This window comes from Natator depressus, chromosome 21 (assembly GCF_965152275.1).
Source record: "Natator depressus isolate rNatDep1 chromosome 21, rNatDep2.hap1, whole genome shotgun sequence".
Classification (NCBI taxonomy): domain Eukaryota; kingdom Metazoa; phylum Chordata; order Testudines; family Cheloniidae; genus Natator; species Natator depressus.
The window spans coordinates 16,808,865-16,829,161 of record NC_134254.1 but is presented as its reverse complement, the minus strand read 5'-3'; the positions used below and the strand labels follow the sequence as shown (position 1 = coordinate 16,829,161).

The following is a 20,297-nucleotide window of genomic DNA, read 5'->3' as shown; positions in this document are numbered from 1 at the left end:
AGCAGGGACTGACAGTGCTACCCGACTGCCTTTAAAGAAGCCCAGAATCGCTGGCCAGGCCCAACACACATGGGACCAGAACCTGGGGACCTCTGCTGAGGGTCGGGGAGGAACAGGCACCGGGGCTGACAGGAGCCATGCTGAGCTTGCCCGGTTGGCAGCGTCTCCTTGCCCATCTCAGAGGGGGTGGAATGAATCGCCCAGGGGATGTGGCCGGCGGCTTTGTGGCTGCCACATGAAGCAGAAAGACAAACCAGAGATTATTCTGTGTCATGGCAATGGGAAACTCTGGAGCCCAGCACAGCCTGGCCCGGGGAGCCACTCCCTGGGCAGCTCCAGGCCAGCAGCACAAGCTGCTGCTGGCCTGGGGATCCCCACCCAACGCTACCCCACTCCCCCACCTTGCCTGAGCACTGGCTCCGCTACTCCCATTGGCCAGGAACCGCAGCCAATGGGAGCTGCGGGGGTGGCACCTGCGGGTGGAGGCGGCACACAGAGCCACCTAGCCGCAGCAGAGACAGGTTGCCAATTGCGGGGAGCTGCCTGAGGTAAGCGCCACCTGGATCTGGCACCCCAAAACCCCTCCCACGCCCAAACTCCCTCCCAGAGCCCACGCCATGCACCCTCTCCCGCACTCCGAACCCCTCATGGCTGGTCCTCTGCCTAGGAGCATCAGGAACATGGTGCCATGTGCAGGGAGCCACCGGCCCCGCACCAGCCAGACTATAAACTGGACTTTCTATGAAGATTAGAAATGCTGGTTTATAGAGCATTCCGGTTGGTACCGGGCCGGATAACACCGCTTTTCCTGTATTCGAACTGTAGGGACGTGTTCATAGAATATCAGGGTTAGAAGGGACCTCAGGAGGTATCTAGTCCAACCCCCTGCTCAAAGCAGGACCAATCCCCAATTTTTGCACCAGATCCCTAAATGGCCCCCTCAAGGATTGAACTCACAACCCTGGGTTTAGCAGGCCAATGCGCAAACCACTGAGCTATCCCTCCCCATTCCGTGTTCGGACTTTACTGAGTGCTTGGGAGCAGCTGCCGCCGTCAATCTCACCCAGAACGTCCGTATCCCTTATCGGACGGTGACATGTGAGCCGTTGTATTGTGAGCCTGTGACACTGGCACCCACCAGCCTGGAGAGAGACATTAGCTAGCGCGGAGGGCTGGGCTCCAACCAAAAGTGTGATGCTTGGCCCCCCAGGAGAGGTCCATCGACGCCAGGTGGACTATTGTGAGACGTTGAAGAGGATGAAAGATGTTGGCTGTTCTGCCCTTGCCCCGGGAAATGCGAGTGGATTCCTCCCACTGGCTGAGTTTGCAGCTCAGAGCACACGGTAGGAGGGGAATAAAAACTCCTAACAAGGAGGAACTGGATCTCTGTGCTGCTTGGACTCGGGTCAGGGGGAGGGACGGGAGGGTTACTAGACATATGTAAGAGATCCCCAGGAGCCTTAAAGGACATATAGAGCTCGTTTATTATAGAAGCTTCTACAGCAGAACCTCAGAAATATGGGAATGGAGACTGTTCTTAACGCTGAACAAGACATTACGGACGTCAGCCACGGGGCAGGGTTGGGGCTGCAGATGTGGGGGGATGGGGTCAGGGCCCCGGGGGGGGGGGTTCAAGGTGTCTGACCCTTGGGGCGCCATGGCTCCCGGTGTGGGGCTCAGGGTTTCTACCCTGCACCAGGGCTCAGGGCTTTAGACCTGCGGGTAGCTTCAGCCCCACAGCTCCATTCCCAGCTTCAGCTTCACGGGGAGCACCAGGGCTCAGGGCTTCTCACAGCACTGCTCCTGGTTTCAGCTGGTGGGGGGACACTAGGGCTCAGGGCTTTAGTTACACGCATGGGGGGAATGCTGGAGCTGAAACCAGTGCTCCCCTCATAGCTAAAGCCCCAGTGCCCGGAGCCCCCCTCAGGGCTGAAGCTGGGAATGGAGCTGTGGGGCTAAAGCACTGAACCCCAGAGCTCTTCCCACCCCAAGTCTAAAGCCCTGAGCCCCAGTGTTCCCGAGGGTCAGACCCCAGAGCACCCCTCCCCCCCTCACCATGTGGCTGCAGCCCCAACTCCGCCCTCCCCCCATGGCTGAAGTCTGAAGCCCTGAGCCCTGCAGGGCTAAAGTCCCAAGCCCCCCGCCTCCTACTGGGCCTTGGAGTTTTTATAGTATGTTGGAGGGGGGCTCAGAAAGAAAATGGTTGAGAAGCCTGCAGTACAGTATTTGCTGGGGTTTGGTTTTGTCTCTGCACTGCCTGATTGCATATTGCCAGTTCCACACGGGGTCCGGTTGACCGGCCAGTCCGTAACTCTGGTGTTCCTATTGTAAGCGGGGGAATAGTCTTGCTATTGTGGGTAAACTTTCCTGGCTTCTGCACTACCCCAGTGAAGTAGGCTAGTGAAAGGATCTGAGTCCTCGCTCCCACTTCCTTTACCCAGAGGCCTCCCTGCCCTTGAGGACTCCCCTTCCACTCTCCTGGCTGGCAGAGTCCTTGTAACCCCAACAAGGCTGGGCCCAGGATTCCTGGGAGGCTCGACCCCCAACCCTGCTGTGGTCCCCTAGGACAGGGGCTAGGGTGTCCCCACTCCGGGGTACTCTCTCTGCACTGGGCACTTCTCTGACCCACTGACCATTACATACAATTTAAAGCAAATGCAAGTTATTTAATCAACAATTAATTTTAAAAAGAATAAGGAAAAATGGGAAAGGTGAAAGGAAACACATCACTCCGCTCTGTGGCAGGGAACATCACAAACAGTGTCTCTGGAACGTCAGGGCAGTTCACAGTCTCTTCCTGGTAAGCCCCAGGCCCCTTCTCCGGCCCTGGCGGTGCTGCAGGGATGCTGTGGGTTGGACACTCGCTGTGGTGGTGGCCACATGCCCTCAGGCTCTAAGTGGTGGGACCTTTCTTCCCAGTGTTGCCCCCGTCCTGTCGGAGTTACGATCCAAGCCTGGCCTGCAGAGCCTCCTGGCTGAGGCGTCTCCCTGTGCTGGGCCTGCTGCCCAGGGTCCCCCTCGGTCTCCCCAGCTGCTCACTGCACCCAGCTCTGGACGGCTCCAGCCCCAGCCCCACCACTCGGTCTCTGCACGGCTGCTGCTCTGCCTCCCGCTCCCTGGGCTGCTTCTCCGGCCCCTCTGGCTCTGGTTGCTGCAGCTCTGCTCCCAGGACAGGGGCTGCTCTCTCTGGGCTGCTTTTCTGGCCCCTCTGGATCTGGCCCAGCTCTGCTCCCCAGCTCAGCTTTGGCCCCTGCTTTCTCCTTAGCTCGGCCCCACTCGGTCTGACCCAGGCAAATCCAGCTCACACGGAGGACGGAACCTCCCTGGCCTCCTGACTCCCTGATTAGCCTGCCCGCCCTGTCATTCAGGCTGACCTGGAGCATTGGCCTCTCCCCATTGTTCTGGGGGCTGTCAGTCTCAGGGTCCTGATTCCCCATCGACCCTTCCCCCTTTTAGTACTGGGAGCTAGCAACCAAAACACCCCCTCGAATGTTAGTGAGGGGGCAACAGTCCCCTTACACTATCTTTGAGGTTCTGCTGTATTATACAAATAAGTTACAATCTTAAGTTTCAAAATGTCTCTCTGTTCACCTGCTTTAACCCTGTCAATAATTCTCATGTCCTTTCCCTACTGTGACAAAGCTCTGTCCTTGTCTCCGTGGGTCCTGCGTTTCCTGGCAGATTTAGCTAACCTCAGAGGCTCACTGCGACCCTCCACGTAACCCTTCGCTCTCTAGAGACAAGGGTCACAGCCTACTGAGCCATTTTCATCATAAGCCAGCGAGGGAGGTGAGGAGAAGTTATCCTTCCTTGCACAGTCTCTGTTGTCTCCCAGTCTCAGTGATTAATCGGGGGGGGGGGGCAAAGGGGGGAGCTCGGGCCCCCTCTCTACTCCAGGCTCCAGCACAGGGACCCTAATAGTATCAGCTATGGTAGCTGACCTTTTAGAAACATGACACGTACAATTCGCTGGGCTACTTCCCCACAGCAGCCCCCACTTCCTCAAGCTCCACTTCACCCTTACCTCAGGGCCTCCTTCCTTGTGTCTGATATGGTGTGTACTGCTCAGTCTCTCCAACAGCACAACTTCCTCCCACAGCTCCTGACATCCATACCCACCTGACCAACTGGGAGGCTTTTCACTAGTTTCAGCCAGTCCCTGATTGGCTTCAGGTGTCCCAATCAACCTAGCCTTCTCCCTGCCTTCTGGAAAGTTCTTAATGGGCCCCAGGAGTCTTAATTGACCTGGAGCAGCTGCCATTTAACTTATCCTGGTACCAGGGATTTGTTTAGCCTGGTGCTAATATATCTATCTCCCACTACTTTTCTATAGCCATTTGGCCTTGCCCCGTCACACTACTTAATACATCTGTAGATAGTTTGTTAGAGGATTGGCTGCAAGCCTGGTCTTTGGGGTGAGATCTGAGGTGCAGTTGACCTGGGGTAAGTGACTGGTCCTTTGGGACTGGGAGTGACCTGAACCTCGCTGTGATCTGTGGTGAAGGGACCAGCTACCACAAAGGTGGATGGGCAGCGAGACAAATTGGCGTGCCCAAGGGGACTGTCTGCCACTCCGTGTCCAGATGTTGCAGTGCCAGAGACATTCACACTTGATACTGGGCAACTGGAAATCTAAGGACACAACTTGGCCAAGGTGGGGTGTGGGCCCTGCTCCCTCCAGTCTGCCCTGAGGTTGGTATGCTGGCTCTCGCTCACTGCTGGCAGCTGTACTGATGGATTCAGTCACTAGGAACCAGACTGAGACCCAGCAAACTCATCTCACACAGGGACCACCAAACAGTCACCTCTGGCCTGGATGGGACTTGAATCAGTGACGGAGGCTCTACGGCCCCAACCCCCCTCCCCCCGCCCCATAACTGCTCCAGTGCAGCCTCACGTGCACTCCTGTGTGCTTAGCGTGACTGTCCCTGCAGTGCCATGTGCTGGACGACACGCTGCCCCCCAGCCCCCTTCCCCCAGGTCTCTGCTCCCTGCAGGCCGGGCCAGGCTCACGCTGCACCAACGAGTTAAAAGCTAACCCGAGGGGATCTCTGGCTAATTTCACACTGGGCTGGGGATATCGGCAGAGGAGAGACACTCTCAGCAAATTGTCATCTGGAGACAAGTCAAGGAGCCGTGGGCTCGATTCTAATGCTATTTACTGAACGGAGCAGCTGTTTGCAAGGCAATCTGCACACGGGGCTGCCAGAGGGCGTTCGGCTGGGCTTGGCGTAGTTCATCCCAGGAATGTGAATATCCTAGTGGCGCATCAGAGATCAGCTCCAGGTCCAGCTGGTCACACTCTGCACTCAGTACTAGCCTGCTGGACCCTGCTTCGGACCAGGAGCGCCCCAATCCCCAGCGCTGAGACCTGCTGCCCCTGAAGTCCCACACTCAGTGTCCCCTGCAAGGGGTTCTCTGGGGCTGGGCTGGAGTGGATGTGGGGGTGGTGGGTAATTGGCACCTATATAAGAAAAAGCCCCAAATATCGGGACTGTCCCTATAAAATCGGGACATCTGGTCACCCTCGGGCTGACTGATACCAGCTTGCCTTGGCCCCACTGCTGTGCAGGGGCTCACAGACCGATGTGCGCAGGCCTCTGGCCACTGGGCTGGGCTGCTCCTGTGCTGACATACCCCACCCCAGCTCTCCCTGGGGCCCCTGACCAATAGGGAGCAGAAGGGACCGAGACCCTTCCCTGAGAGCCCGCCCCCCTCAGGCCCAAGTCTGCAGCCCCCGGAGGCGGAGGGAGGTTGAAGAAGCCGCCCACCAGGGTCAACAGCAGTTGTACTGGAGACCCCCAGCCGCCCTGGGCTCCTTTAGCACATCACTACCAGGATGTGAGCAGTGAGACCTAGCGGTCAGAGCAGGAGCTGGGGCAGAGTCCCAGACAGGCCAGAGGGCAAAATTGAGAGTCGAGTGAGATCACACACGGGAGACCACACACGGGAGACAAACTTAGAGCAGAACCACAGATCGATAACCAGCGTTGGGCCAGGACAGCGGGAAGCTTTCCGACCACAGCCAGGTGGGTCTGTCCTATGGATGACTTGCTGTGCCCTGTGCCCCGGGCCCCAGCATTCTGCCAATCAGCTCCCAGGACTGGGGCCTCTGGCTGAAGCCAGCTCCTCTTCTGACCCCAAGTGGCAGATTGGATCCTACAAGCTCTAAAGCACCCCCGGCCCTGGCCAGCACTACCCCCCTTGGTACTTACTTGGGTCAGACTTGGAGAAGGTGTCCTTGTCCAAGAGGTGCCTGGAAGGAAGCAGAAGAGAACAGGTGATGGTGAGGCTCTGGCTGCTCCCCAGCCAAAGGGGTCCCCATAGACTGTCTCTGGGCAGAGGCATTTCACAGCCCTGCCAAGCCCCAGCGTGAAGTGGGCATGATCCACATCTGGGTCGTAGCTCCCTCCTGCTGCCAGCCTCCTCTAAGCTCCTGGCCCTTCAACCCTGGCCTCCTGCTCAAACTGCTCCTCTTCCTCGGCTGCCAACGCAGCTCAGTTCACTTTGCAGCACTCCCTGCACTGAGCCCCTCAATCCCAGCCCTGGCTCCCCCCCGCGCACTGCTCAGCTGATGTATTTCACTCCTCACTCATTGCCCCTCTGCTGTTCCAGTCCTGGGCTCTCTCCCACCCAGCTCTGCCAGTGCCCCTCAGTCCTGACCCCAGATCTGGGCTCCTCACTACGGCTGTGCCAATGCACCACAGCCCTTCTGACTAAGACAGGGCTTCTCTCTACGTCCACAAATGCCAAGAGAGTCCAGGAAAAGCTGCTGCTAACACAAAGATGCCAAACCCAACATTTGCGGCCCTGTCTCTCCACCAGTGAACTGGGGGCTCAGCCGGACCAAACACCTCACAGCCGGACCGGTGGTAACGATAGCATGGCCACCCATCGATGGCGCCAGGCAGCTGTGGCCTGTGTGCCATGAATTCAGCGGGTCTCAGCCTCCTTTCAAACACACAAGCATTGACAGAAAACCAACGTGACAACTGGCTTCCTCGTTTGCAGCCTCAGCGGAGAGCCCAGGGGTGAGTGGGCTGTGGAGACTGGAGGACAAACCTGACAGGGCAGGGCTGAGATGCCGTGGCTGCCTCTCCCGGGCTGTGATGGGCAATGTGATTATTGATGCTGGGATGGAGCCTAGGTGTGCCAGCGAGGGTCAGAGCCCATCACACCAGGTGCCACACACATGTAATGAGAAGCCAGGCCCTGCTCTGGTGAACGTACAATCTACATAGCTGCCTGTTCGCTGGAGCCAACTGGCACCTTCCGCCAGCACGCCCTGGACCTCAAAGGAAATAAACCAGCACTCAGGAGCTCTGCCAGACCCCAGCTGGGGTAAACCAGCACCCAGCCCTACAAATCAGAGCAGCTGATTAGCACCAGCTGCGCGTCGGCTCGTGGTTTTCAGCAGTTGCTGGTTCTAAAAGCGAGGGAAGGCAGCCCCAGCCGACGTCAGTATTTTCTCTCTGTCTCCATCCCCTCTCCCCGTCCCTAGCCCCAGCGCAGGCAAGTTATCAGAATATCACGTGTGCTTCTCATTACTGTCTCCTGCATACTTGGGATTTACCAGCCCTCCCGCTCCAGGGAAGGGCTTCCCCTGCTCACCAGGCATCTGCAGTGGGCTCAGACACCGGGGAGGGGGATCCAGCCACCAGCGTAGCAGAGAGAGGACAACGCGCTTTGCATGGCAGCCCCTCAGGCAGGTGCACATAGACCTGGCGAATCTGCGTCCAGCCCGTTTTCCACACAGTGGGGGAAGCTGAGCTCTGCCGAGTGCCGCGCGTGGTACAAGGAGCAGGACTGGCTGGGCCGTGGCTAGGATACAAGATTGAATGGTTGCCAGCAAGCAGAGGGAATATCCCAAGTGGGCTTTGCTAATGCACAAAAAGCAAAGTAGCCCAAGGCCTTCCCGGAGCCTCGTCCCCTGGGATCTCCTGGGGCAACAGGGCTCTACCAAAGGGGGCGTGTGGTGCCACAGAGAAGGCTGAGGACAGGAGTCCTGGGTTCTAGTCCCTGCTCTGGTGCTACCTCAGTGTCTGGTCTGAGGCTGCTGTTTAGTGCTTTGAGATCCCCAGTGACGATCGCCATTACAGCATACAGATTATTGATTCCTCCATTGATAAGATGTGCATTTCCCTTCGACCGCAGGGAGACTGTCAATCAGAACAGTGGTCCAGATCCTCAGTGGATGTCTGGAGGTCCAGCTCTCTGGTCCAGACGTTGCACTCGGTTACACCAGTATAAATCAGGAGTGAACCCACTAGAGAGATTTCAATGGACTTACTCTGGATTCACACCACTTTGACAGTTTTATTGTCTCACCAGTGTAAATCAGGAGTGACTCCACTGGGCACCATTCTCCCTTCATTCCCCTGGTGTAAATCAGGAGTGACTCCAGTGAAGTCAGTGAAGGGACACTGGGGTAAGGGAGAGAACCCAGGCCCTGTTCTCAGCCAGTGCCCGTGCTCCCTCCCAGAGGACGCAGCCCCTTTGCAGCACTGCGCACCCTGCAGCACCCCACATGGCCCGATGGGCGATACCAGGCCTCGGACACTTGGCACAGGGGACGCTCAGCCTCTGTCCCCATTGCCCGGCTGCCCAGTGCTCCCAGGGGCTGCTGGAAACCGACCCAAGAGCAGGCGCCAGCACAGGACCAGTCAGGATGGGGAGGCAATGGCAAGGGATGTGGCATGCCATGGCAAAGGCTCAGCGGGGCAGCTCTAGCAAAGCTCCCTGGCATGGCCAAGGTTAAAGAAAGGAGCGCACCCCTCCCCTTCCAGTAGCTGAGCGTTTCCGCTCCTCACAGTGCGATGTGCTAGTTCCGCCCCCCGCCCCCCGCAGCTGACGGGAGAGTCCCTGGCACCAGGCTGGTGGATCAGCTCTGCCATTGCCCAGCTCGGAGATCTGCCCACGAGCTGCATCGCCCCTTCAGCATGGTGATCAGGAGTGGAGCACTCACTCGGGGCACCCCCATGCCTGCAGGGCAGTGGGGAGATCACCCATGGCTTCCCCACACACACCAGCATATCGCCCATGGGCTCAGCTAGGCACGCCCAGTCCTGCCTACTCACCAACCTGTGCAAGCTCTTCCTGCACCACTGACTGCCTGGGGTCACTCGCCCTCTCTTACACATGCTCACACACACCATTCACAGCAACCAGCAGCATTTCCACAGGTCACATACAACCCTGTGTAATATGTTGGGGAAGAGTCAATACCGCTTTTGTAAAGGGAAATTATGGCTCGCTAATCCATTAGAATTCTGTGAGACGGTCAACAAATGTGTGGACAATGATGATCCAGTGGATATAGTGTACCCAGACTTTCAGAAAGCCTTTGACAGGTCCCTCACCATAGGCTCTTAAGCACACTAAACAGTCATGGGATAAGAGGGAAGAGCCTCTCTTGGACCAGTAACTGGTTAAAAGACAGGAAACAACGGTTGGAATAAATGGTCAGTTTTCAGAATGGAGAAGGGTAAATGGTGGGGTCCACCAGGGATCTGTACTGGGACCAGTGCTGTGCAACGTATTCATAAATGATCCAGAAACGGGGGTGAACAGGGAGGTAGCAAAATTTGCTGATGATACAAAAGTCCCAAGTTGAATGTGAAGAAATTGCAAAGGGATCTCACAAAACTGGGCAACAAAATGGCAAATGAAATTCAACACTGATAAGCGTAAAGTAATGCACGTTGGAAAAAATAATCCCAACTATACATATAAAACGATGGGGTCTACATGAGTTGTTACCACTCAAGAAAGAGATCTTGGCATCATCGTGGATAGTTCTCTGAAAACATCCACTCAATGTGCAGCAGCAGGCAAAAAAGTGAACAGAAGCATTAGGAACCATTAGGAGAGGGAAAGATAATAAAACAGTAAATATAATGCCACTATATAAATCCATGGTACACCCACACCGTGAACAGTGTGTGCAGATCTGGTTGCTCCGTCTCAGAAAAGATATATTAGAACTGGAAAAGGTAGAGAGAAGAGCATGAAAAATTATTAGGGGGATGGAACAGTTTCTATATGAGGAGAGATTAAACAGACTGGGATTATTCCACTTAAAACAGAGATGACTAAGGGGGGATATGATAGAGGTCTATAAATCATGACTGGTGTGGAGAAAGTGAATAGGGAAGTGTTATTTACCCCTGCACATAACACAAGAACTAGGGGTCACCTGATAATATTAATAGGCAGCAGGTTTAAAACAAACAAAAGGCAGTATTTCTTCCCACAACACACAGTCAACCTGTGGAACTCCTTGCCAGGGGATGTTGTGAAAGCCAAGACTATGACAGGGTTCAAAAAAGAACTAGGCCTGGTCTACACTACGGGGGGGAGCAGGGGGATCGATCAATTTAAGATACGCAACTTCAGCTACGAGAATAGCGTAGCTGAAGTCGATGTATCTTAGATCGACTTAGAATCACTTACTTTGCATCCTCACGGCGCGGGATCGACAGCCGCCGCTCCCCCGTCGACTCCGCTTCTGCCTCTCACCCTGGTGGAGTTCCGGAGTCGACGGCAGAGCGATCGGGGATCAATCACTACCTGCCGATCCGGTGGGTAGTGTAGACGTGGCCCTAGAGAAGTACCTGATGGATAGCAGACAGGAGCGACTAACAAGGGAATTTTGTGAGGGAGTTTAGAGGGGGAGTGTGAGGAGGGGGCTAGATACACTCAACATTTTTTAAACTTAAAAGCCAAAAACACCCCTTGATATAAACAAAACATCAACAAAGTAATGAGCTGCAGGAGTAAAAAGAGAATGCAGGCAGAAGCCCAGCAGCAGAGTGGGGGCTACCCAGTTTATTGCACCCAATGCAGCATGTAGGATTCCCTGCCCTGTGGGTGGGTGGCGTATGTGTACATTCGATGCGAGGAGCTCCTGGCCCTCAGAGACCGTGTACGGGCTTTGGAGACCAGAGTGGCTGAGCTGGAGGAGCTAAGGGAGACAGAGAGGTACATAGATGAGACTTTCCAGGACACTGTAGAACGGTCCCACCCCCCCCATTTGACAGCCTCTGTGCTGTTGAGGAGGATGAAAGTCTCAGGGAAGGAGAACATCCAACTGGAGCAGAGGGAAATGATCCCTCCTTCCAGATGATGTTGTGGTATCCTCTCGCACTGAGGATACCTCTCCAGGGGAGGGAACTCCAGTCATTAGGAAAAGACAGGTGTTAGTAATGGGCGATTCGATCATTAGAAACATAGAAAGCTAAGTTTGTGATGACCAGGAGAACCGTATGGTGACTTGCCTGCCTGGTGCGAAAGTTGCGGATCTCTCGAGGCATCTAGATAGACTTATGTGCAGTGCTGGGGAGGAGCCGGTGGTCGTGGTACATGTAGGTACTGTGACAAAGTTCCTGCTCTACCTTGGTGGGTCTTGCGCTTATTCATAGAATCATAGAATATCAGGGTTGGAAGGGACCTCAGGAGGTCATCTAGTCCAACCCCCTGCTCGAAGCAGGACCAATCCCCAACTGCATCATCCCAGCCAGGGCTTTGTCAAGCCTGACCTTAAAAACTTCTAAGGAAGGAGATTCCACCACCTCCCTAGGTAACCCATTCCAGTGTTTCACCACCCTCCTAGTGAAAAAGTTTTTCCTAATATCCAACCTAAACCTCTCCCACTGCAACTTGAGACCATTACTCCTTGTCCTGTCCTCTTCTACTATTGGAGGATTTGCTCGCCTTGGAGCTTCACGGCAGCCCTCAGCTTGGCCGTTTTTCTGAATTCACAGTCCAGGTCGACTCCTCCTGTGTCTGACCAGGAGTTGGGAGGATTTGGGGGGAACCCGGACCCGCCCTCTACTCCGGGTTCCAGCCCAGGGCCCTGTGGACTGCAGCTGTCTAGAGTGCCTCCTGGAACAGCTGTGCGACAGCTACAACTCCCTGGGCTACTTCCCCATGGCCTCCTCCCAACACCGTCTTTATCCTCACCACAGGACCTTCCTCCTGGTGTCTGATAAGGCTTGTACCCCTCAGTCCTCCAACAGTCCGCGTTCTCACTCTCAGCTCCTAGTGCCTCTTGCTCCTAGCTCTCACATGCACCCAGCTCCAGACTGCTCCTTTTTAAAACCCAGGTGCCCTGATTAGCCTGCCTTAATTGATTCTAGCAGCTTCTTGATTGGCTGCAGGTGTTCTAATCAGCCTGTCTTAATTGTCTCCAGAAGGTTCCTGATTGTTCTGGAACCTTCCCGGTTACCTTACCCAGGGAAAAGGGACCTACTTAGCCTGGGGCTAATATATCTGCCTTCTATTACTCTCCCATAGCCATCTGGCCCGACCCTGTCACAGTACCAATGCATAGGCACTGACTCCGTAGGTGCTCCAGGGCTGCAGCACCCATGGAAAAAAAACAGTGGGTGCTCAGCACAGACTGGCAGCCCCACAGGTCAGTGCCTCCCCACCCACCGGCAGCCCCGCTGATCAGCGCCTCCCGCCCACCAGTGATCAGCTGTTCCACAGCGCTGGTGGGGGAGAACCGGAAGTGAGGAGGATGGGACAGAAAGAGGCGGGGGCACGGGGAGGCATAGCCACTGGTGGGCCTGGGTGGGCCACAGGCCACCCATTTAGGATCCAACCAGGCCCACCCAATTCAGGGCCAGAGCCTCCCGAATCTGCAGGCTGGGTCTCCCAACCCTGGCTGTGTGTCTGTCTGCCTGCCTGCATTGCTCTCTGCTGCCCCGATCTCCAGCCCCATGCCTGGCATGTGCCTTGTGGGGGCAGGCCTGGGCGGAGCTAGAGCTGGGGCCGGAGACCAGGGCAGCAGCGTATGGGGCCAGCAGGAGAGGGACGCAGCGGGACACCAAGCCGGGGTCCGAGGGGTGGGCGGAGCTCAAGCCCCGGTGGGGCCTCCCTCTGCCCCATGAGTGTGCTCCGCAGCCTGTACACCCTGGGCAGCCTCATCTTCAGGTCCCCAGTTAGCAGTAAGGGCCGGCTGGAGGGGGTGGGGGGAGATGGGCAGGGGCTGGGGCTTGGAGGAAGGGGTGGAGTGGGGGCGGGCCCTGGGCAGAGTGTGGGTTGAGCACACCCCCCGCCCCCCCGGCAACTTGGTAAGTCAGGGCTTATGTACCAATGACATAGGGAAGGGTAGGAGAGAGGTCCTGGAGGTCAAATTTAGGCTGCTGGTAAGAGACTGAAGTCTAGGACTCCATGGCCGCATTCTCTGAGATGCTCCCAGTTCCACGCACAGGGCCAAGGAGACGGGCAGAACTGCAGGGTCTCAATGCGTGGGTGAGACGATGGTGTAGGGAGGAGGGGTTTAGATTTATTAGGAACTGGGGCACCTTTTGGGAAAGGGGGAGCCTGTACAGGAAGGATGGGCTCCACCTAAACCAAACTGGAACCAGATTGCTGGCACTTAACATTAAAAAGGTCTTAGAGCAGTTTTTAAACTAAGGGCTGGGGGAAGCCGATAGGTGCAGAGGAGCACATGGTTCGGACAGAGACATCCCTTAGGGGAGGATCTATTAATGGAGATTCTCTTTGTCCTAGTAAGGAGGAGAGGATGGAAGACAATAAAATACAGGATCTGATGGGAAAAAGTCAAATGAAAAAGAGTCCCATTCAATTACATCATGTAATGGCAGACAGCTGAAAAGTGACAAGTTTTTAAAGTGCTTATATACCAATGCTAGAGGTCTAAATAATAAGGTGGGTGAACTAGAGTGCCTCGTATTACATGAGGCTATTGATATAACAGGCATCACAGAAACTTGGTGGAATGAGGATAATCAATGGGACGCATCCGACGAAGTGAGTATTCACCCACAAAAGCTTATGCTCCAATACGTCTGTTAGCCTACAGGTGCCACAGGACTCTTTGCCGCTTTCAGCAGGACACAGTAATACCAGGGTACAAAATTTCTCAGAAGGACACAACCGGTCGTGCCAGTGGGGGAGGGGCACTATATGTGAAAGAAAGTGTAGAATCAAATGAAGTAAAAATCTTAAATGAACCAAACTGTACCATAGAATCTCTATGGATAGTAATTCCATGCTTGAATAATAAGAATATAGCGGTAGGGATATACTACCGACAGCCTGATCAGGATGGTGAAAGTGACTGTGAAATGCTCAGGGAGATTAGAGAGGCTATAAAAATAAAAAACTCAGTAATAATAATGGGGAGATTTCAACTATCCCCATATTGACTGGATACATGTCACCTCAGGATGGGATGCAGAGATAAAGTTTCTTCACACCTTAAATGACTGCTTCTTGGAGCAGCTAGTCCTGGAACCCACCAGAGGAGAGGCAATTCTTGATTTAGTCCTAAGTGGAGCACAGGATCTGGTCCAAGAGGTGAATATAGCTGGACCACTTGGTAATAGTGACCATAATATAATTAAACGTAACATCCCTGTGGCAAAGAAAACACCACAGCAGCCCAACACTGTAGCATTTAATTTCAGAAAGGGGAACTACACAAAATGAGGAAGTTAGTTAAACAGAAATTAAAAGGTACAGTGCCAAAAGTGAAATCCCTGCAAACTGCATGGAAACTTTTTAGAGACACCATAATAGAGGCTCAACTTAAATGTACACCCCAAATTAAAAAACACAGTAAGAGAACCAAAAAAAGATCCACCGTGGCTAAACTACAAAGTAAAAGAAGCAGTGAGAGGCAAAAAGGCATCCTTTAAAAAGTGGAAGTTAAATCCTAGTGAGGAAAATAGAAAGGAGCATAAACTCTGGCAAATGAAGTGTAAAAATACAATTAGGAAGGCCAAAAAAGAATTTGAAGAACAGTTAGCCAAAGATTCAAAAAGTAATAGCAAAAAAAATTTTAAGTACATCGGACGCAGGGAGCCTTCTAAACAACCAGTGGGGCCACTAGATGATCGAGATGTTAAAGGAGCACTCAAAGACAATAGGGCCATTGCGGAGAAACTAAATGAATTCTTTGCATCGGTCTTCACAGTTGAGGATGTGAGGGAGATTCCCAAACCTGAGCCATTCTTTTTAGGTGAAAAATCTGTCCCAAATTGAGGTGTCAATAGAGGAAGTTTTGGAACAAACTGATAAACTAAGCAGTAATAAGTCACCAGGACCAGATGGGATTCACCCAAGAGTTCTGAAAGAACTCAAATGTGAAATTGCAGAACTACTAACTGTGGTTTGTAACCTATCATTTAAATCAGCTTCTGTATCAAATGACTGGAGGATAGCTAGTGTGATAATTTTTTAAAAGGGTCCAGAGGTGATCCTGGCAATTACAGGCCTGACATCAGTACTGGGCAAACTGGTTGAAACTATAGTACAGAACAAAATTGTCAGACACATAGATGTACATGATTTGTTGGGGAAGAGTCCACATATTTTTTGTAAAAGGAAATCATGCCTCACCAATCTACTAGAATTCTTTGAGGGGGTAAATAAGCATGTGGACAAGGGGGATCCAGTGGATATAGCGTACAGTAACTCCTCACTTAACGTCGTCCTGGTTAACGTTGTTTCGTTGCTGATCAATTAGGGAACATGCTCGTTTAAAGTTGCGCAATTCTCCCTTATAACATTGTTTGGCAGCCACCTACTTTGTCCACTGCTTGCAGGAAAAGCAACCTATTGGAGCTGGTGGGGGCTTGGAACCAGGGTGGGCCGGCAGCCCCCTATCAGCTCCCCACTCCCCTAAGTTCCCTGTGCCAGGCAGTTCAGCTGTCCCTCCCCCCACTGCCCTGTGCTGCTCCTGCCCTCTGCCTTGGAGCTGCTCCCCGGAGCCTCCTGTTTGCTGTGCAGGGGTGGGGGGGAAGAAAGGGGGCTAATGTCAGGATGTCCCCCCTCCCCCGCTCCTGAACCCCGCTTACCCCTTCTCCGTATAGAGCAGGGTGGGGACATGACAGGGCTCAGGACCGAGGGAGCCTGCTGGCTGCAGAGGCTGTCTCAACTTGCTGATATACTTAAAAAGGCAGTGTACTTATAGTGGGGTCATGTACTTAAAGGGGCAATGCACATCTCTCTCTCTCTCCCACACAGAGTGTGTATCTCTGTCTGCCATGCTGTCTCCTCTCCCTCCATTCGTGCTTGTAGAGTGTGAGGCTACATTAACAACAGGTGTTAACCCTTGAGGGCTCAGCCGAGTGCTAGTTCATCATTTAGCAGCAAGGCATTCCCTGGGAAATATCCCACTCTCTTCCACCCTCTGACTCCACCCCCTCAACCAAGCTTCACAATCATCATTGCTGTGTACAGTATTAAATTGTTTGTTTAAAACTTATACTGTGTATGTATGTATATATATATATAGTTTTTTGTCTGGTGAAAAAAATTTCCCTGAAACATAACCCCCCCATTTACATTAATTCTTATGGGGAAATTGGATTTGCTTAACTTCGTTTTGCTTAAAGTCACATTTTTCAGGAATCAGAGTAACAGCCGTGTTAGTCTGTATTCGTAAAAAGAAAAAAGAAAAGGAGTACTTGTGGCACCTTAGAGACTAACCAGTTTATTTGAGCATAAGCTTTCGTGAGCTACAGCTCACTTCATCGGATGCATCCAATGAAGTGAGCTGTAGCTCATGAAAGCTTATGCTCAAATAAACTGGTTAGTCTCTAAGGTGCCACAAGTACTCCTTTTCTTTTTTCATTTTTCAGGAACATAACTAAGTTAAGCGAGGAGTTACTGTATTTAGATTTTCAGAAAGCCTTTGACAAGGTCCCTCAAAAAAGGCTCTTAAGCAAAGTAAGCTGTCATGGAATGAGAGGGAAGGTCCTCTCATGGATGGGTAGCTGGTTAAAAGAAAGGAAACAAAGGGTAGTTCTCAGAATGGAGAGGTAAATAGTGGTGTCCCCCAGGGGTCTGTACTGGGACCAGTCCTATTTAACATATTCATAAATGATCTGGAAAAAGGGGTAAACAGTGAGGTGGCAAAATTTGCAGAGGATACAAAACTACTTAAGATAGTTAAGTCCCAGGCAAACTGTGAAGAGCTACAAAAGGATCGCTCAAATCTGGGTGACTGGGCAACTAAATGGCAAATAAAATTCAATGTTGATAAATGTAAAATAATGCACATTGGAAAACATAATCCCAACTATACATATAATATGATGGGGTCTAAATTAGCTGTTCCCACTCAAGAGAGAGATCTTGGAGTCATTGTGGATAGTTCTCTGCAAACATCCACTCAATATACAGTGGCAGTCAAAAAAGCTAATAGAATTTTGGGAAACATTAGGAAAGGGATAGATAAGAAGACAGGAAATATCATATTGCCTCTATATAAATCCATGATACGCTCACATCTTGAATACTGCGGGCAGATTTGGTCACCCCATCTCAAAAAAGATATATTGGAATTGGAAAAAGTTCAGAAAAGGGCAACAAAAATGATTAGGGGTAGGGAACAGCTTCCATATGAGGAGAGATTAATAAGACTGGGACTTTTCAGCTTGGAAAAGAGATGACTAAGGGGGGATATGACAAATGTCTATAAAATCATGACTGATGTGGAGAAAGTAAATAAGGAAGTGTTTAAAACAAATAAAAGGAAGTATTTTTTCACACAACGCACAGTCAACCTGTGGAACTCCCTGCCAGAGGATGTGGTGAAGGCCAACACTATAACGGGGTTCAAAAAAGAACTAGATAAGTTCATGGAGGATAGGTCAATGAATGGCTACTAGCCAGGATGGGCAGGGATGGTGTCCCTAGCCTCTGTTTGCCAGAAGCTGGGAATGGGCGACAGGGGATGGATCACTTAATGATTACCTGTTCTGTTCACTCCCTCTGAAGCACCTGGCACTGGCCACTGTGGGAAGACAGGAGACTGAGCTAGATGGACATTGGTCAGATCCAGTCTGGCTGTTCTTATGTGTGTGTTTTGTGTCTCCAAGGCTGTGTCTTTGCGGGTGCACCTGTGTAAAATAGCACGCAGCGCTGCAGCATTTGTTTCTGAACTGCAAAAACGTCCTCTGGTCCCTGAGAAGGCAAGAAGGAAACTCGGTGAACCAGAACGTGCAGCTCTTGCATGGCAGCTGGACCATTGTGCCAGCTGTTTGGGTGCAGGAAAGTGTCATGGTTTTGATGCCACAAAGTGACAAGCCAACCACACTGCACCCAGACGTGGGACTGTGTGACAGCACCACCTTCCGCAGCGGGTTTGTGTCTCCCTCCTCTGGGGTAGCAAGTGGGGAGTGGACAGCACACCTTCAAGAGATGCTGCACTGTGTGATGTTCACGAGTCCCTCTTCTCACTGACTCAGGGAAGAACCAATTACCCCGTGCTGGGTTAGCAGCCATGGTGGTGCTGCAGGAGACAGCTCCACTGTGAGACAGCAGAACAATGAGGCTGTAGCCACAAACAGGAGAGGGGCTTGAAAAGTCTCTCCCCAGTCACACCTTTGCCAGTCGCCCCTCTGGCCTTAAGGTCTATGACCCAGAAGGTCAGTTTCATTATCCCTATTTTACAGGTGGAGACACTGAGGAAGTGACTGGCCCAAGGTCACCCATTAGCTCACAGCTAGGAGTAACCTAGATCTCCTGATCGTCAATCCAGTGCGCTGGGCACAGGCCCTGCGGCTGCCACTGCTTCGAGCCACTGGGGCCCCGTGTGCTTAGCACTATTAATGGGATTGTTGTTCTGACCCAAAGCCTGGTCCCATTGCCATTGCTGTGCGGTCCCATTGCCACCGGGGAAGCTCTGCAGGGTTAATTCACGGCAGACTTTGACCCCTGGAGTTTTCAACTTAAGTCCATTCTCATTAGTGCCGCCGAGAGCGGTGCTGGTGGGGGCAGAGCCAGGACTCCTGGGTTTTCTCCCTGCTCCATTCTGCTATCCCCTCCCATCGTCATGCCCAACCCTGACCACCTGCCCCATGGCAGCTGTCCAGCCTTCACTGCGCTGAAGGCAGCAGGCTGAGACTCGGGGCCTGACCCGAAGCTCCCTGCAGTCAGTGGGAGCCTTTCCCTGCAGCAGACAGCGGAGCAAGCAGGTGTTAGAGGAGGGTTAATGACATTCCCAGCCCGCGAATGCTCATCCCAGCGGCTTATCGCCCCCACGTGCAGGACACCAGCGAACGCGCCTGGCGATAGGCTGCAGTCCAAAGCCAGCGTCGCTCTGCAGACCCCATAATTCCTCCAGGCTGGGGCTCAGCGGCAGGAGCCGGGGGCTGGTGGTTTGAGGTGACGGACGCCCCCCTCACCAAACCAGGCTGCTGGGTTTGAGAAGGAGAGACTGGCCCCCCTGTACCTGCCCCCGCTGAACGGCTCAGGGCTCAGGAAATATAGGCCACGCTCTGTGCACTCCCCAGGCGGGTGCTGCAGGGCTCTCTGAGCTAACCTGAGAGGCTAACAGGGGTGGCTGGCCCTTTAAGGGGAGCTGGGCGCAGCCACACCTGTGACAAATCTGCTACCTCCCAGCTGAGATGGATCCACTAGGGAGCCGGTGATTATCGAAGCCAGCACAGCTCGGCTGGGAAGAGAGCTTCCAGGAAGGCCCAGGTCCGGGGGGAGAGCTACAGGAAGCAAGCTGGCTCCTGTGAGAGGTGCTGGGGCCAGGTCTGACCCCAGGCAAGTGGCCTGTAGGGTGGGAACCTGTAGGGAATAGGCAGGTCCCTGCATGAGACCAGGGTTAGGAGCAGGGATAACAGGTGTGAGGAAAGGGCCTGCCCCAGACTGTGGGTCTTGGGTCCCTCCCACCTGGGCTGTGGAACCCCTCGCCCTCCATCAAACGCCCTCTTCCCCCTTTCACTCCTTCACCCACCCAACAGAAAGACACATCTGATGGTTAAAGAAGGTGGAGGCAGGGGAGAGCAGGACTCCTGGGTTCTAGTTCCTGCTGCAGCTGAAAGACACTTTGGGCAAGTTATCGAGGGATGGGGGGCATGGATCAGCGTTCACATCACCCTCCCTGTCCGTAGCCGGCCTGGGGAAGCTAATGATCCAACCAGTGGACCAAATTCAGTGATGAATCCTGGTCACATCCCACCTGAGGCACATTGCACATACACTAAGGCGGCCGACGGACAGACTGTACCTGTCAGCTACACACCTGGGGTGGGGGCAGGGGGCAGTACGGTAAGATCTCACCTTATGGCCCCCAACTGCAGTCCCTGAGCACAGGTCTGGCTTCCCCCTAGCCCCCCATGGCACAAATAGGAAGAGACTTCAGTGTAGGGGGAAGATCAGGGGCATGGCTCTTCTTGGCTTAGCAGGTCTCATGGGGGTGGATCGGGGGCCTGCTCAGAGCACACTGTTTGTTAGACAGAGGGCCAGATGCCCAGCCAGGCTACACTGGTACAGCCCCATCAATTTACCAGCCACAGCAATTAATG

General features: G+C 53.4%; 1 protein-coding gene across 1 annotated transcript in view; it reads right to left on the bottom strand.

The window, feature by feature from the left end:
• Positions 1-20,297, bottom strand: part of CPNE5 (copine 5) — a 200,023-nt gene that overhangs the window by 163,646 nt on the left and 16,080 nt on the right. Inside the window, exon 2 of the mRNA XM_074936000.1 lies at positions 6,216-6,256. Within this exon, the coding sequence (XP_074792101.1) occupies positions 6,216-6,256 (41 nt within the window). The remainder of the gene's footprint in view (positions 1-6,215; positions 6,257-20,297) is intronic.